General features: G+C 39.7%; 1 protein-coding gene across 1 annotated transcript in view; it reads left to right on the top strand.

The window, feature by feature from the left end:
• NSUN2 (NOP2/Sun RNA methyltransferase 2) overlaps positions 1-18,946 on the top strand; it is a 41,857-nt gene extending 22,911 nt beyond the window's left edge. Inside the window, exons 13-19 of the mRNA XM_039329280.1 lie at positions 7,630-7,784; positions 11,128-11,220; positions 12,367-12,502; positions 13,651-13,725; positions 17,460-17,598; positions 18,179-18,218; positions 18,446-18,946. Coding sequence (XP_039185214.1) covers positions 7,630-7,784; positions 11,128-11,220; positions 12,367-12,502; positions 13,651-13,725; positions 17,460-17,598; positions 18,179-18,218; positions 18,446-18,842 — 1,035 coding nt within the window. The 3' untranslated portion in view covers positions 18,843-18,946. The remainder of the gene's footprint in view (positions 1-7,629; positions 7,785-11,127; positions 11,221-12,366; positions 12,503-13,650; positions 13,726-17,459; positions 17,599-18,178; positions 18,219-18,445) is intronic.
• Positions 18,947-19,272: the final 326 nt, after the last annotated feature.

Below are 19,272 nucleotides of genomic sequence, written 5' to 3'. Positions count from 1 at the left end.
CCAGTTCTCCCTTAATTCTTTGCTAGCAATCCAAATTTTAGAAATGTATATGATGTCACAGTTGTGACTGCTGCCTGTGGATGGCTCTAGTTTGAGCTGATACGAGGCAAAAGATTTCTCTCTCCCATATTTGGGTCAACAGGGTGTAACGTACAGCATTCTAGATAACTCCTCCCCTGTTTCTTCCCTCCCTAACACAGCTGGCAAAAGTGAGACAGTCTATGGCCTAGACAGCGGTTCTCAACCTATGGGTCGCGACCCCATTTGGGGTCGATCGACCATTTCACGGGGGTCGCCAAACCCTGCTGTCCGCCATTTTTTTTCCCTTTTCTAACTGTTCTACTTCCTTATTTGGCTATATAGAAAGTGCCGTTCCTGCCTCCCTCCTCCTTGCGCATGCGCAGCTTTTTTCTATTTAAAGTTAGGAAGTTTTGGTTTCGGAGCACGTGGAGGAAAGCAATACAGAGGACAAGCAAGAGAGAGCAAGCAGCGGAAAGCAAGAGAGAAAACAACTCAAAACAGTAAGTTTCCTCTCTGGCCTGCTGCTGAGCTTCCTCTGCTTGGCAGAGGAATATATGTACTGTATTTTCCGGCGTATACGGGTACTCTCTAATTATTTCAGTGGAGTTTAAGTTTGTAGTTCGTTTTGTCAAAGTTAAATAAATGAATCAAAAATTCTTGCATACTTATCTCTCTAAGCGTCAAGGATCGCAAAGCAACATGAGCCCCAAATTACTTTTGTGCATCAATTTCTCATTATTTCCCATTGTGCCAAGGCAAGGGGTTTTTTTTTGCATCGTATCGTAGAAATCCCCTCATTTTCCCTGCTGCCCAGCCGCTTCTCTCTTTGTTCCGGCCTCTCCCCTCATCGCCTGCTGCGCTCTCCAGACTACTGTTTTGGGCTCGTCTCGCTACCACCCCCTCCCTCACTTCTGAGTGCCTCCGGAGCCGACCCTCCCCTCTGCCCGCTGCCCTGGTCAAGTCCCTTCGCGCGCTCCACTCACCACTCGCTTCTGTCCATTCAGAGCTGTTGGCACTCTGCTCCTCGTAGCCACCGATGCCGCCTCCTCGCCATGCCCCAGCGCGGCGCTCCTGCTGGCGCACGCTCCACTCCCCACTCGGCTTTAGGCGTCCTTCATCCCCGAGGCGCACGCCAAACGCACCACAAGGATCGAGTCTCTCGACCTCGACCTACCAGCAGGAGCGCTGCGCTGGGACATGGTGAAGCGGCGGCGGCTATGAGGAGCAGAGCGCAAACAGTGCTGAATGGAGAGAAACACTTCTCTCAATTCAGCGCTGTTTGTGCTCTGCTCCTAGCCGCCGCCGACGCCTCCTCGGCATGTCCCAGCGTGGCGCTCCTGCTGGTAGGTCGAGCTCGAGAGACTCGATCCTTGTGGTGCGTTTGGCATGCGCCTCGGGGATGGAGGACGCCTAAAGCCAGACACGGAGTGAGGAAAGTGGGGTCAGGATGATCTGGAAGCTGAGGCAGGCAGGAGCCATGGAAGTGCAGTCGGTATCTGAGCCGTCAGTGGCAGCGGTGGCGGGGGCAGTGGCCCCCGGCACCAGTGCTCTCCCTTTGGAACCGGCAAAGGATACGGACCGCCAGCTGCGTCTTCGCCTCTGTGTCCTCAACCGAGCAGGATTACGTGGGCACCCTGCGTTTCCTGCAGTCGGTAAACACCGGGGCTCCGGAGGGTATGCCTGGACCCCAGAAAGGGGAGGGAGTCACTGGGGCGGGCGAAAGATTGCGTCAAGGAAGAGGAAGGGCGGCTGTGCATCTGCTGTGGCGATGGGACCCGCGGCGGCCACTTGGCGGCCACACCCACTCGGTAGACATGCCCACTTGGTGGCCACACCCACTTGGCGGCCACACCCACTCGGTGGCCACGCCCCTGGGGTCACCACAACATGGGGAGCTGTATTATGGGGTCACGGCATTAGAAAGGTTGAGAACCACTGGCCTAGAGGTTTAATACAGTTGCCTAACATGCAGACAGCCCAGGTTCGAATCTCAGAAAGGTATGTCTGGTTGAAAAGAGCTAAAGAGTTCGAAATAGCTATTCCAGTTCTCCCTTAATTCTTTGCTAGCAATCCAAATTTTAGAAATGTATATGATGTCACAGTTGTGACTGCTGCCTGTGGATGGCTCTAGTTTGAGCTGATACAAGGCAAAAGATTTCTCTCTCCCATATTTGGGTCAACAGGGTGTAACATACAGCATTCTAGATAACTCCTCCCCTGTTTCTTCCCTCCCTAACACAGCTGGCAAAAGTGAGACAGAGCCTGTGGCCTAGAGGTTTAATACAGCTGCCTAACATGCAGACAGCCCAGGTTCGAATCTCAGAAGGGTATGTCTGGTTGAAAAGAGCTAAAGAGTTCGAAATAGCTATTCCAGTTCTCCCTTAATTCTTTGCTAGCAATCCAAATTTTAGAAATGTATATGATGTCACAGTTGTGACTGCTGCCTGTGGATGGCTCTAGTTTGAGCTGATACGAGGCAAAAGATTTCTCTCCCATATTTGGGTCAACAGGGTGTAACATACAGCATTATATATATATATATATATATATATAGGTCTTTGGTTGTTCGGGTTTTCTCTCACGTAAAATTGGAAGTGTCTTGGCGACGTTTCGACGAAGTCCCATTCGTCATCTTCAGGCTGGTGCTTTCAGCTTCGTGCCTCGAGCAGCACTGCTGCTCGAGGCACGAAGCTGAAAGCACCAGCCTGAAGATGACGAATGGGACTTCGTCGAAACGTCGCCAAGACACTTCCAATTTTACGTGGGAGAAAACCCGAACAACCAAAGACCTACATACAAATACCCGCGAAAACCTCAGAAAACATATATATATATATATATATATATATATATATATATATATATAGTCAATTACCAATAAAGCGTGAACACCAGGAATATAATAAACTATAAAAGTTTAATACCATCACCGATCACCAAGCTTTCGTCAGATACTTCTGACATCGTCAGGGTTAATGCTGGTCTGTGGGAGAGTGCCTTTATAGGTGAGCCGTCATTTGCACACGGCTCCTAGATCTTGTCGTAGGTCCTAATTGATTTAACTGCTTTTTAATTACGGCTTCCATACTGATGACTCCTCTTTTCTTGCTTTTACTGCTTGTGGGTGTGTCATTATTCCCCTCTACCTCCCACTGCCTTGAATTAGGGAGGTTCTTTCCTCCCCTTTTTTGGTCATTCACATCTCTAAGTTGTTGCCTCTTTACACTTCCATGTCTCCTACCTTCCTCCTTCTTCTGATCTTTACTTGCTCCCCAATTGTCATCCCTCATTCTATGGGGGAGCACTCTCAGCCTTTCTCCCCATCCCTTGCTTTCCATTTCCCTCTCTTTGGCTGCATAAACTCCGTTTCTGTCGTTGCCATTCTGTCTGACATCTACTTGCTCTTTCACCCCATTGTCAATGTTCTCGGACTCCACGTCAGACTGAATCCCTTGAATATCTCCTTCCTCCTCACACAAGCCCTCGTGTGCCCTCCTTTTTTGAGTATTTATGCCTGGTTCCTTTATATCCCTCCCTCCATCAACACAGTGATCTATTTTACAGTTTCTATCACATTCTACCCTTATTTGCATTTCCCCCCCATTCACACAGCTCTCGATCTCTATATCCTCTCGGGCGTTCCGATTGGCGCTCTGTTGTTTCCGCTGATGGACTGTCATCACAGGGCAAGCCGGTCCCATCCTCCTTCTTTCCTGATGCTGCTGGATCATCGCTGTTTTGGGTTTCAGGGGGTCGGGAATGATTGTTTGTTGGCTAATTGCCTCTTTCTCATCATGCAACCGTTCTCTCACTGTCCGGGAGCGTGTGCATGGTCCTGGAGCAGGGGGGGAGGAGTCCCTCAATCGTTGATTACTCTCCTGAATGTCCATGGGCCGTTGCTGTTGTTGTGGGGGGTGAAAATTCATCCCCTCCATAACTTCTTCCCTAGGGTTACATGATACTGTCGCAGGGTATCTCCTTAAGGGTGGGTGGTCTCGCCTGCTCCATGCTCTTAAAGTTAGATGTGCCGGGCACAAATCGATGTGCCGGTTGACAGAGTCCCCGTCAGAGAGCCATGCCTCTGTTAGTAACCGGCCCTCTTTCGTGTTGTCACCGGACAGGATGCAAACATTATCAAAGTCAAAGCAATGTCCAGAATCCGCCATGTGCGCCCATACTTGGGAGTGCTGTTCCCCCCTTTTTACCGCTAATTTATGCTCATGGACCCTAGTCTTCATTCTTTTTGAAGTCTCTCCAACATAATTAACGGGGCAATCTTTGCAGTTGATTTTATATATGATTGCCGATTTTTCACTGTTGGGGAGTGGGTCTTTTGGGCGCATCACTTTGGATCTTAAAGTTTGAACAGGTCTGTGAGCCACCCTCACTTTATGGGGGGCTAACAACCTGGCTTTTGTTTCTGAAACATTGCTGATGTACGGAAGGGTGACACGGGTTATCTGTGACGGGAGTTCCTTCATATCCGAGCTCATCCGGGGTTTGGGTGGTATACTACAGTGTCTGATGAACCTGGTAGGGTAACCATTGCGTCTGCATATTTGGAAGAGATGGTTTCTTTCTTCCCTTTTAGCTTTGGCTGTGCTGCAATGGGAGTCTATTCGTCTAAATAGCGTTCTTATGCAGCTAACTTTGTGGGTCATAGGATGGTTACTAGCATAATGCAGAATTCTATCTGTATGCGTAGGTTTTCGGTATACCCTCATGCCCAGGGTCCCATCTGGCTGGCGGTGGACCATTACGTCCAAGAACGCCAGTCTCCCCTGGTTCTCCTCCTCCTCCGTGAACTGAATGTCAGGGTATACCGAGTTGAGTATGCCCACAAAGTTAGCTTTATGCTCCCTTTTGATGACCACGAATGTGTCGTCAACGTAGCGGGCCCAGAATTTAGGTTGGTATTGGGCCATCGCTTCGTGCTCTAGTTGTTGCATACTCATAGAATGAGGGATGACAATTGGGAAGCAAGTAAAGATCAGAAGAAGGAGGAAGGTAGGAGACACGGAGGTGTGAAGAGGGAACAACTTAGAGATACGAATGACCAAAAAAGGGGTGGAAAGAACCTCCCTAATTCAAGACAGTGGGAGGTAGAGGGGAATAATGACACACCCACAAGCAGTAAAAGCAAGAAAAGAGGAGTCATCAGTATGGAAGCCGTAATTAAAAAGCAGTTAAATCAATTAGGACCTACGACAAGATCTAGGAGCCGTGTGCAAATGACGGCTCACCTATAAAGGCACTCTCCCACAGACCAGCATTAACCCTGACGATGTCAGAAGTATCTGACGAAAGCTTGGTGATCGGTGATGGTATTAAACTTTTATAGTTTATTATATTCCTGGAGTTCACGTTTTATTGGTAATTGACTATGGATTCACCCAGGAATCATATTTTTATTTTCACTATTCTTATTAATATATATATATATATATATATATATATATATATATATATATATATATATATTTATATTATATTATATTATATTATATTATATTATATTATATTATATTATATTATATATATTATATTATATTAATTATATTATATATTGTATATGATGGATTAATTAATAAATAAGAATGTATTCAGAGAATTGAATCCTTCCTTAGAATAATGAGATGGGCAGTTTCTAAATTTGACAAATAGATAGAAAATAAACCAAATCAGGCAGCAGAGATCATGTCAGAATCAATGGGAATAAGTAGCTATAATATTTTACATTATTATACTGTAAATAATAGATTGGCAAATAACAGCTATATCCAAAAAGATCAGCAGATTAAAAAGGTCAATTTGCATACTATCAAGGCAGAATCTCCAATTTCAGTGAAATCAGAACTGTTTCTACCAATCCATCAATGGAGATATTGCTGTGAACCAATCAACAACCTGACAAAGAAGAAGCAGTGAAGCTCTGGGCACAGTAATGGGACAATGTAAAGAAATACAACTAGGATTCAACTTGGCTAAAAAAGGCAAGGGAGATCAAGAACTAGTCAGCATCAGATGAAAAGGAACTGCATGGTTTTTGATTGAAACATCCGATTGGTGTATACCCAATCATTGCCAAGCACTTTAACAAAACATACTTCAAGGAAATGAAAATGGAGATCTGGCAAAAGTTGCATGATAATGAAAGATCCAATAAAGGGGGTGGCAACAGGCAACTACAAGAAACTTAACAGTATTTTCAGTACACCTTTTATGCTATGTTGCAAATAAAAAGCCCTGCATTGAGTGAAGTGGAATGTAATCTGTGAAAGCTATTGCAATAGTAATTTTTTAAGTCATTTGAGATTTTTAACAAACTATTCTATATTTACATTGGAGAATAGACTGCTTTCACTAAGAATAAATGATTAAATAAGCTACCACAGGGCTTTTCAATCAGTGGTACGGGTACCACCTGTGGTACATTGGCACCTTGCAGGTGGTATGCGACCATCCTAGAAAAGTGGTAGCGGGGGAGGGGAATGAACTGAACCGTTGGCAGCACCGCACAAGCCTGAGTGAGAGATGGCTGGAACTGCAGGGCTGTCAGGGCTCAGCGGAAGCGCCAGGATCAATGCCACTTTCCAGCTGATTGGTGCTTCTTTGGGACTGCCAGGGCTCAGTGGAAGTGCCAGGATCAATGCCAGGCTCTAGCTGGAGCTCGGTGCTGATCCTGGTGCTTCTGCTGAGCCCTGAAGAAGCACCAATCAGCTGGAAAGCAACATTGATCCTGGTGCTTTTGCTGAGCCCAGAAGAAACGCCGATCAGCTGGAATGTTGCAGCATCCCCAGGATCTTGTGATTACATTCAGATGTTTGGCAACCAATTCATATTTATGACAGTCACAGTGTCCCAGGGTCATGTGAGGTGAACTTGCTGCAACCACCCAGCAGACCGGGGGAATAAAATCCAAACCCCACCCCACCCCCTGCCAATCCTCAACAGAAATGCTCACAACAATGAAAACCTCAGACAGGAGGAAGAGCGCTGCTGGGTGGGCAGGCAGGTGTCTTGCTTGATTGGCTGGGAGGGCACTTTTTTCAGTGCCATTTTTTTTTTGTCATCAAGTTTTTTTGCTAGGCGACTGATAGTACTCGGATATTGCCATATCCTAAAAGTGGTACAATGGGTGAAAAGGTTGAAAAGCTCTGAGCTAGCAAACAAAGCCCTAGAATATAGCATCAATATGATCATTTTCAAGTTATTATTATTATTCCTGAGTAATGTTCTTAGCATTTTATGAAAATTATTTCATGCTTAAATGGGCAGATAAACATTTACCAATATTTAAACCAAAGTTGCTATCAATTTTCAAATGCCTTTTATCTTGTTCACATTTTTATTAAAAAAAGTTTGCAACTGAATAAAAACAATACAAATTTTGGACTGAAAATAAGGATAGGGAAAAGTAATAAAGTGAAAAAGATATAAAGCAAAAAATAAACAATAAAAATAAGGAAGTAGGTTCTGATCTTTTTAACAGCAGTTATAAGTCCATTTGTTTTTATCCTCTTTAAGCATCAATTTTCAAATGTATTTTGGAGATAGCAAATATAAATGGTTTTTCTAGAATTGAAACATTATTCTGTTTTGAAACAGGTTCAGAATAAGCTGCCTCAAAAGACTGGAGATTTAATACCTGTAGATGCAGAACAGGATCCTTTAGAAAGTAAAGATCCTATAATGCAAGATGCAAAAGATGGAGAGACCTCAGTAACTGAGAGTGTGGAGAACAAGAAGGATGGTGTTTGTGGGTAAGAAATTGGGAACTAAAGCTGTTTTTATTAACAGAAGTGTGCTGATCTATATTGGTACTCTAATCCAGAGGTCTCCAACCTTTCCGGGCTTGCAGCTTGGCGGGAAGGAGAGCAGTTTGCAAATTGATGCGCCCGCAAACGCCATGGCTTGCTCCAGCGTGGCACTAGTGGCCCCATTCGCACATGCGCAGACGGGCTGCACACACTCGCAAATGGAGGCGCGAGTGGCCAGCTATTTCCATGGCCCGCTGGTCAAGAGGCCACAGCCCATAGGTTGGGGACCCCTGCTCTAACCCTTCAGGGTAGGAAAATTGTTGGACACCTGAGAGGTCTAAGGAAAACTCCGAGATCACAATAAATTGCATAGAATTATTGATAAGTTCTTAATGTCTAGCCTTTTGAAAAGAATGTGGTTTTCTGCTATAAAGATGAAGCATATTTTAAATTCCCTTGATGGTGTAATACATGCCAAAGCCCTGAGAATAATAGCATTAAAATAGCAAACACATAATAATTGGAATGAATACACTTTACTTACCACATTGAACCACAATTTGTTTTACCTAGGTATCTGAACCATATTCTGGCTGATTCCTTATTTGTTAGTCTTATCCCATTCCAAAATAATGCAGAACAAGAGAAATTAAGAAAGTCACTGTTCTTCAGTCTAAAACCTTTCTCTTCAGTTGCCCTGGCAACCATCATCTTTCTACCACCAACTACTCCATAGCATAAGTAAAGATGAAGCTCTCTTAATCTCCAAATATCAAATATTAAACCACATACCAAACAAGTCAACAGTTTGCCTATATTTATAATAATACATAATTATATTATTATATAAATTTATAGTATCAGTAATATACAATGCTAGTAAACATATAACCTATGTAGAAACCACATACAACATACACATAAACCTGGTCCCAAGAAACACAAATCTATAATGAAAGCAGGCAAAAATTTTGGAAGACACACAGACAAAACTCACATCCTATAAGCATAAAGAGATCTCTTCCAAACAGACTTAACTCTCACCATGAAACATACTCTGACATTCATTGTCACCAAGAAAAAAGAGAGAGACCACAAATACAGGCTGCTCAAAGCTGCCATAAATCGCAGGAGCTCCACTTTTCAAAATCTGTCTTAATACACAGACAAAAATCATGTTATATGATAAAAGGAAATGATCCCACAAACATGCTAGAGTTATCTGCTTTGGATAGGTACTAGGTACTGGAGAAGAAATTGTGAGAACCAACCAAGAATTGGTCAATCAAATTATGATTCTAGATTGTTCAAAAACAAAACTAAAAATTTTGGCTTAGTGTTATACATAACATCTTTGTTTAGTGAATGCCTTTAGGTGAACAACTCAGTCTAGTGAAGTGGTCACCAAATGAAAAATCATGTGACTGTGATTATGCTTAATCATTTTACATCAGCTTTCCTTTCCTTCATTGGAAAGATATAACCCCAAATATGAGCCCAAATAGCGGGGAAGGTTTCTGGAACTTCCTCATGAGGAAGTCAAGTAAAAGAGCAAATCTTATATTGTAGTCCTTTTCCCACATTTTCCTACCCTTTAGAATGTTTACCTCAGTCTGGAATAATTAGTAAGAAGAGAATTAATGTTTGTATTTACATTCTTTGGAGACAAAGGAATTACAAGAGTATAAACAGGCACACAATGGGGACTACACATCGAAAGGAATGCAGTAGTTCCAGCTGTTTTCTGTGAGCTCAAAGGGAGACAAACAAAAACCTTTAGTATGAAATTGATTGGGGGCTTATCAATTTCAAGCAATGGCTCTGGCCAGCTAATTAAGATCAAAGAGCAGAGCTTCTTAATTTGCAATTAGCACTTTTTAGGGGGCACTGAAAAGCTCAGGAAGAGATCCAGCAATCTTAAGCAATTGCTCAGGGATGGGGGGGGAGCGCGGAGAAATGGGTCAGGCACAGGAGAATATATTCAACTAATTGTAATAGGGAACATGTGATTAAAAGTTTCTGGAGTTTCAAGTCATAAAAGGGCCAAGTTTGAAGACCCCTGAGTTTGTTTATTTATTTATTTATTTATTTATGAGACTTATATACCGCTTTAAGTGCAAGCACTCTCTAAGCGGTGTACACCAGTAAGCAATGTATATATATATTTACATTGCCCCCAACAATCTGGGTCCTCATTTTACCTACCCCGGAAGGATGGAAGGCTGAGTCAACCTTGAGCCGGTGAGATTTGAACCGCTGACCTGCTGAACACAGTCAGCTAAAGTGGCCTGCAGTACTGCACTCTAACTGCTGCGCCACCTCGGCTAGTTAGATATAAACGTAGCTATTATCTAAAATGGAACAGTACTGATATTCTATGTTTAACAATGGTAACTAGGGCAACAGTGGTAATGGCAACTCCATTGCTAGTAGATACAATTATAAAGTGTGATGTCATGTGACTGCAGTGACTATAGCAGTTCTGGTTACTATTAAGCAAATCCCATACCCAGTTGGTGGGTATGATGTTACGTGATCACCATTCTCGTCAACCTGCTCGCTTTCCCATTGATTTTGCATGTCAAAAGCCAGCAAATGGCCATCACATGACTGCAGGGATGCATCTGTTGTAATTGCAACTAAGTTGTCAGGCCTCCAAATTGTGATCATGCAACTGTAGGAATGCTGCAATGCTGCTATAAATCTCCTTGCTTGGCCCATTGTAACTTTGAGGGATTAAGCAAAGACTACCGATATTATCTACTAAAACATTCTACTAAAAAGATGTTTATGAGACTAAAATATGTATTGTCTATTTTCTGCAAGTAATCTGTTTTATTGTACGCTTGGAAAAAACATAGTTGACATATAGTTCAAAGAACTTTGAATGAAGTGACTCACAAAAAATTGAATAAACAGACTTTCTGTAATGTACTTAAATACTTGGTGTTATGTGAAAGCCATGTTATAATAGAAAAATCAGTAGCAAGATTTAACTAATCTCAATGTTAAAAGGCTGTTCTGCATTTCCTAGAAATTCCTAGGAAATTCCATGGTAATAGGCTGCTGACCTTGAAAAAAGATTTAGTCCCCTTGTTGAAATTATATATTATTGGCAATTACCACTTTGAACAACAACAACAACAATGTTACAATTAAACCTGCTGAATCAAGCAAGTTCAATATACTAAGGCTTTTCTATGTATGTTTACTATGGAGTATATAGGCCATCCTCTATTGATTGAAATAAGTGATAATGTTTGGAAATTGTAAAGGTGGGGAAAGGAAGATATTTAACTATACCAGAACAATGGTAAGCTATGGACATTTCTGTTTTTTCTTGCAGACCTCCACCATCTAAAAAAATGAAGCTTTTTGGATACAAAGAAGATCCATTTGTTTTTCTTCCTGTAGAAGATCCTTTGTTTCCTCCTATTCAGTAAGATGTATTTTTTATTTTCCCTATAATAGTTTACTTAATAAATTCTAGAGCTTATGAATGTCACTTAACATATTAAAGAAAATAAAGTGGAATAGAACATAAAGTATTTCTATATGAAGTATGTTAATTGCAGGATGTTGGGCCAGTCAAACCTATCTCACATGATAGTTGTTGGAAAAACTAGGAAGGAGTACTCTATATGCCTCTTTGAGCTCCTTGAATGAAAGGCAGGATATAAATCTAAGAAATAAGTAGATGGATAGTCTGTTGGAAACTGAAAATAAATTCTAAACATATATGCTGTGTGAATATAGTTGACATCTAAAGATGGCTTGATTGTCTTTTAATATATATTAAATCAAAATCTCACCATAGTCCTACTGTTTTTAATTATTTCATATGAGATGCAGCCTGTTGACTGGGTGATTCCAATGATTTTTTAAATAAACAGAGCATAAATAAAATATTGAAAGTAAACAACATAATAAAGGACAAATATACAAATGAAATGCCATAAGCCAATATTTTTAAAATGCATAATTTGTGCTTTTGAAATCCTAAGATGTGATATGAAATTTTAAACATCTAAGTTACTATTTCTGAAAGAATATATTTTTTTGGATCATAGCTCTGTATCCAGAGATGCCTTTCTGTTAATAAAAAAGCATCATTTGTTCTGAGAAAAAGCATTTATGATACGGGAGAATATGTATCAGATAAGACCTTCTATTTGGAAAAACCTATTGTTAGATTTCTCTAGCTAGCAAATATCCTTTCTCAACCTAGTGCATTCCACTTCTGTTATGCAGCTTTCATGATGATTTGGTCGTCATATTTTTACACTGTAGTGTACGTCATCTCACCTCCAGTTTTTGTGGTACTGCACAGTTACTTTCATGTAAGAGAATGCTGTACTTCATGTTCACTGAATCCAAATCATGTGATTTTTGAGAAGAAAGAAAATGAGTCCCAGTAAAGTAGAATGTGTTTTAGAGCTTATCTTTACTACATTTACTCATTCAATTACAGTTGAGTAAGTTCCATTAAAATCAATATTTTTACAGCTTAAAAAACCCCAGAATTGTCCATGTTATATAAAATTGCAATAGGATGATTACACTTAATACTTGTAATTATTTTCAGGAGCTTTTATGCACTGGATCCTTCATTCCCTAAGATGAATTTGTTAACTCGTACTCAGGAAGGAAAGAAAAGACAGGTGTATATGGTTTCCAAGGAGATACGGGATGTACTGTTAAACAACAGTGAAAAGCTAAAGGTTTGATTTGTATTTATGTTTTCAGTAAAAATCCTCATTCAAAATGCTCTTAAGAGGAGTTGAGAATCTGCTCTTGAAAATAACTGTCTTTTGTAACGACTTTTCATTTGATTAAAGAGGTGCATTTTCCCTATCAATTTTAATGCAGTTGTGCAGAAAAAATTGTTTCAAAACTAGGCATGTCTTCTCTGTACACTACTTATACAGTTTTTGTATGTGTGTCTGCAGGTATCTCTACATTTTTAAGGGTTGAGTTGCTTACTAATGAGTACAGAGAATGCCTTCTCTGCTCTGCATGCTCAACATATAATATAATATAAACTCTTTTCAAGAACTGTGTATAACCCCATCTGGCTGGAATTCCATAATCAGGTTAAAGCTACTTTATTCTAGCTGGTTAGTCCCAGCTGACTGAATGTGGGCACTTACTCTTGCCTTTCTTTTATGTTACTTTTTTATTTTGATATTGATTTGTATTTAGTTATTTATTGTTGCATTTTTCTTTTTGTTTGCTCTTGTATGCCCAGTTCTTTGGGATTGGAGTAGTTTATAAATACTGGAAATAAATGGGACTTAATGCCGTTTATGTCAAATATTATTTTATCAATGAAAAGGCATAGAATCTCAATCTTCTCTGTTGAGATACAGTCTATATTTGAATGTTTATTGCATTATTTTGTTTTGTGCTAGAGTTTACATTAAAAACTATTTTAACTGTTATCTTGGTGGTATAGATTTGGCATGCCTTTGGATACAATAGCTTAGTGGTTAAAGATTCTGAGCTCGTCAGTTGGAAAGCTGACAGCCCGGGTAGGAGACCTGAATGCCACATAACGGGGTGAGCTTCCATTACTTGCCCCTTGCTCCTGCCAACCTAGCAGTCCAAAATCATGGAAATGCAAGTAGTGAAATAGGTACCACTTTGGTGAATATTTATTATATTCAATATAATATTGAATACATATTGAATATAATCTTGATGTGATTAATAGAACTCTATTAAATGCCTATTCTATCTCATGTCTCACTTTATCAGTATATATTGGTGTTTTGTCGGTGCTGACTCCTGCCAAACTGCTTCAAATTACTAATTGGGTATTGTAATGCTTAAATATGCTGAAATATTCTACTTTTTAAACCCCATATAGGTTATTAATACAGGAATTAAAGTGTGGTGCCGCAATAATGATGGGGATGGTTGTGCCTTCAGATTAGCACAAGAGGTAAGAATGAATGCATTATTATTACATTATATTTTTCCATAATCCTCCTGGAAACAACAACAACTTGCAATATTTAGATTTGTCCTGTGTTATTGCTGTGTGTGCTTTTATGTTCACTTCATTACATTATGTTTGTTTTTACTATTACTTATTTTATTTGTACTTCACCCTTTTGAAAAAACCAACGGCAGTATAAACACATGATAGTTGGCAGATATCTTTTTCTCACATATGAAACAGCCTTGGAGCTCAAGAGTTTAAAGTAAAACTTAAAAGTATTCAAGATAAATATAGTAATCAGTCAGTGTCACGATTAAGTAACATAATCTTAATATTTTTAGGCCTAAGTGACATATACTCATATTTACTGATAACATTTTGTTTAGCAGCTTCAAACAGGTGGGGTTATCTTATAATAAATTAATGGCTGAGACAAAAGCACTTATCTGTAAACAAAAAACAAATAGGCTTAAGACTTAAAAATGGCAATGCTCGTTCATTCATTCATTCATTCATTCATTATACCTAAGATAGACCTAAAATATAGTCACTACAATGCTAGTTCATCTCCTTAACCACTGCATCATATCACCTTAGAAACCATCAAAAGAATATTTCAGTTTCCTGGAACATATAAATAGCAAGAGAACTTCATAATAACATTTCCTTTTAAAGAGAAGTTTTATTTTATTTAGAAAATTTATTTCAACATTAACAATTTTGTGCTATACAATGGTATTACATTTTACATAGATTTGTAGTAGAATTGATCTCTGTTAACAATGCTTAGGTTGATCCATGCATATGGAAATATAGAAGTGTCCTGTTTAAGATGTTAGACTAGGACTGAAATTGTAAGTGGCATTGGAGAATATTGCTTCTTCCATCAGAAAGAAATAAAGGTAGTCCTCTGTTTACAATCACAACTGACCCCAAAATTTTTGTCGCTAAGCGAGACTGTTAAGTGAATTTGACCCATTTTATGATCTTTCTTGCCATAGTTGTTAAGTGAATCACTGCAGTTGTTAAATTAGTAGCACGGCTTCCCTATTGACTTTACTTGTCAGAAGGTCGCAAAAGGGGATCACATGACCCCCCGGGACACTACATCTGTCATAAATATGAGTCAGTTGCTAAGCTGTTTAATTTTGCTCATGTGATAATAGTAATAGTAGTAAAGTTGGAAGGGACCTTGGAGGTCATCTAGTCCAACCCCCTGCTCAGGCAGGAAACCCTACCCCATTTCGGACAAATGGCTGTCCAGTCTCTTCTTAAAAACTTCCAGTGTTGGAGCATTTACCGCTTCTGGAGGCAGGTTGCTCCACTGGTTAATTGTTCTCACTGTTAGGAAGTTTCTCCTTAGTTCTAGATTGCTTCTCTCCTTGGTTAGTTTCCACCCGTTGCTTCTTGTTTCAATGTTTGTATGAAAAAAAGTTGTAATTCGTTTTTTTCAGTGCCTTTGTAACTTTGAACAGTCATCAAACAAACTGTTGTAAGTCGAGGATTACCTGTACATGCTAATGCCGTGTCCGCCTAAATTGCTGTATATTTTTATGGAGTTAGTAGGATTGTTGGAATAGGATGGCAATCTATTGAGGTTTCTATGTCAGATTTTTTAAAGTATCTTCATTTCAATGTTTATGATATTAGGTTAGAAACCAGGAGAGTGTAAGTTGTAGTCCCACCTTAGGCCTGAAGCTAACTGGGTGATGCTGGGCCATCACTCTCTCTCAACCCTAGAAAGAAAGCAGTGCCAAACCATTTCTGAAGAAAAACATTAACAGGAAACTGCCAGGACTTGTCCAGGCAAATTTATGCATGGATGCATGCCGGTTGTATGTACAGTGGGGCAAAAAAGTATTTAGTCAGCCACCAATTGTGCAAGTTCTCCCACTTAAAAAGATGAGAGAGGCCTGTAATTGTCATCATAGGCAGACCTCAACTATGAGAGACAAAATGAGAAAACAAATCCAGACAATCACAAATCCAGATTTGGAAAGAATTTATTTGCAAATTATGGTGGAAAATAAGTATTTGGTCACCTACAAACAAGCAAGATTTCTGGCTCTCATAGATCTGTAACTTCTTCTTTAAGAGGCTCCTCTGTCCTCCACTCATTACCTTTATTAATGGCACATGTTTGAACTTGTTATCAGTATAAAAGACACCTGTCCATAATCTCAAACAATCACACTCCAAACTCCACTATGGTGAAGACCAAAGAGCTGTCGAAGGACACCAGAAACAAAATTGTAGACCTGCACCAGGCTGGGAAGACTGAATCTGAAAATAGGCAAGCAGCTTGGTGTGAAGAAATCAACTGTGGGAGCAATAATTAGAAAATGGAAGACATACAAGACATACAAGTAAAGTTGGAAGGTAATAATCTCCCTCGATCTGGGGCTCCACGCAAGATCTCACCCCGTGGGGTCAACATGATCACAAGAATGGTGAGCAAAAATCCCAGAACCACACGGGGGGACTTAGTGAATGACCTGCAGAGAGCTGGGACCAACGTAACAAAGGCAATCATCAGTAACACACTATGCCACCAGGGACTCAGATCCGGCACTGCCAGACATGACCCCCTGCTTAAGCCAGTACATGTCCAGGCCCGTCTGAAGTTTGCTAGAGAGCATTTGGATGATCCAGAAGAGGATTGGGAGAATGTCCTATGGTCAGATGAAACCAAAGTAGAACTGTTTGGTAGAAACACAACTCGTCGTGTTTGGAGGAGAAAGAATGCTGAGTTCCATCCAAAGAACACCATACCTACTGTGAAGCACGGGGGTGGCAACATCATGCTTTGGGGCTGTTTCTCTGCAAAGGGACCAGGACGACTGATCCATGTACAGGAAAGAATGAATGGGGCCATGTATCGTGAGATTTTGAATGCAAACCTCCTTCTATCAGCAAGGGCATTGAAGATGAAACGTGGCTGGGACTTTCAGCATGACAATGATCCCAAACACACCACCCGGGCAATAAAGGAATGGCTTCGTAAGAAGCATTTCAAGGTCCTGGAGTGGCCTAGCCAGTCTCCAGATGTCAACCCCATAGAAAACCTTTTGGAGGGAGTTGAAAGTCCGTGTTGCCCAGCGACAGCCCCAAAACATCACTGCTCTAGAGGAGATCTGCATGGAGGAATGGGCCAACATACCAGCAACAGTGTGTGCCAACCTTGTGAAGACTTACAGAAAACGTTTGTCCTCTGTCATTGCCAACAAAGGATATATAACAAAGTATTGAGATGAACTTTTGATATTGACCAAATACTTATTTTCCACCATAATTTGCAAATAAATTCTTTCCAAATCAGACAATGTGATTGTCTGGATTTGTTTTCTCATTTTGTCTCTCATAGTTGAGGTCTACCTATGATGACAATTACAGGCCTCTCTCATCTTTCTAAGTGGGAGAACTTGCACAATTGGTGGCTGACTAAATACTTTTTTGCCCCACTGTATGTATATGTTTAACATGAAAGTAATACAAGTTTGAGGATGTTTTAATTCACTCTGTATGGTTAGAAGACTGCACCGTTGATGTAGTTGATTAATTGACTGTATATTTTATTTCATACTATGGTATTGCACAGCCAGAAAACACTGCGATTTCGGTTTCTTATTATTATATTCCACTTAGATACTGAAAATCTTCCCTTAAAAATAGATTTCTGTTTTGAATTTTGAAAGAAATGGCTATATTATAAAAATTATGTCTTTCAATTCCAGGGCATATATACATTGCATCCTTTCATCAGTGCCAGATCTATTACGGCTGGCATAGAAGATATTAAAATTTTGTTAACTGAAGAAAATCCATTCTTAAGCAGGTTCAGTAATGAAACACGCAGTCAACTGAATGGAATGGGTAAGTAATAGTTACTTGGTAACTAATTAACAATAGTTATTTGGGTTTAAGATTTGATTTACATTGTTTATTTAGAGTAGTTGATTTCCAACTGGTTACTTTGAATATATTAATGGTGAAAATTGATGGCAACTATTCATAAATGCCCATTTGTCAGAACGTAACTCTCCAGAATCCTTTCTGCTCTTTCAATTTTACTTTTCATGTTTTCACTTGACCTAAATGACTGTAGACTGTAGCCATCCATGATTTTTATTTTCTAAGAATGTCTCAGAGGCTGATGTTGGGCTCAGATCTATTTTTGGGACTAAAGATAACCCAGTAATCAAGTTCACTGTGTGAATGAGGGCTAGTGAAATTTAAAAATTCCTCTATCTGGTGAAGATCATTATCCCAACATTATTAATAGCAGCTCAAGAATATCAATAATTTCCTAACATTTGCTTTGATAGAAAAGATGATAGTGTTCAGCAAATTCTATGGAGAATAACTGTGGTTCATAGGTTGAATGGCTAAAGATTAATGTTATTTGTATTATAATAATCTGTTATTTTAAAACATTACACTTTCTTTGTTTCAGCTATGGGTAGCATAGTCTTGAAATATGAACCAGACCAAAGGTAAGTGACCTCTGTGTTCAGTTTATGCAAATGTGTGTGGATGTACAGATCCTTTTGAATATAAATTGAACAGAAATCATGAAAGGATTAATTTAATGGTTTCAATGAACCCCTATTTCTAGGATCCTAGAACAAACAAGCTAGTAGTAGTGTTTAAAATTACTAATGAATCCTTTGAAGAAAGTAAAATTGAAGCATCAACAGTGTATGCATTTGTCTATTTGTAGCAAACAAGACACCCATGAGTGCTCTATTTTGCTGTGTGGTTGGCTTGGCAAGACATCTCTTCGTGCTTTCGTGCCCAAGAATGAGAGATTACATTACCTGAGAATGATGGGACTTGAAGTATTCAAAGCAAAAAGGAAAGAAGAAAATTTAGAAGGTCAGTTGGAAACAGCATCTACAGATACTTCTGGACAAGTGCTAGAAGAATTGGAATTTGGATGTAAAACAAAAAACATCAATCAGTTACCAACAATAATAGAAGATGAATTGAATGGACAGCATGAAAAAATGTTAACGGAAGCCAGCATAGTAGAAAATCTTTCTTCCACTGACAAAGATGAAAATACCAAAAATATGCAAAGCAAAAGTAATGTTGACATTATGGGAAAAAAAGACTAAAAAGTCAATTTGCATTGACTATTCATGTGAATTTTTTTTATAATTATGTACTGCAAAGCATCTAAAATGATTTTAATAAAGAAGCTATTTCAGTTGTTGAAAAATGTGGTAAACAATTATTTTACAAGAGTTTTTTTATGCCCTTGATTTATTTTATGCCCTTGATTTCCACTGGCTCCCAGCCTAGGTGAGAAGGACATGACTAAGTGTAGATGACTGGGTGTTGTGTGTATGATGAGATATGTGTGTGAACGAAAGAGCAAATGTACATTGTAACCAGTAAAGCTTTGCTGGTTAAATTTAAATTTCTATTCCAAAGAGCTCGTTGTGCCTCAGTGTTTGGTTGAAAGTGATTTGGGTGTGGTTCTTTACTGTGTGTAACACTCCCCAAGGATTTTGTGGCTATTCCCAAACTTCAAGTAATGGTCAA

Source organism: Crotalus tigris, unplaced genomic scaffold (assembly GCF_016545835.1).
Source record: "Crotalus tigris isolate CLP2741 ecotype Arizona unplaced genomic scaffold, ASM1654583v1 scf7180000024391.5723578, whole genome shotgun sequence".
Lineage (NCBI taxonomy): Eukaryota > Metazoa > Chordata > Lepidosauria > Squamata > Viperidae > Crotalus > Crotalus tigris.
The sequence above is the reverse complement of the archived record's forward strand: the minus strand, read 5'-3'. Positions and strand labels throughout refer to the sequence as shown.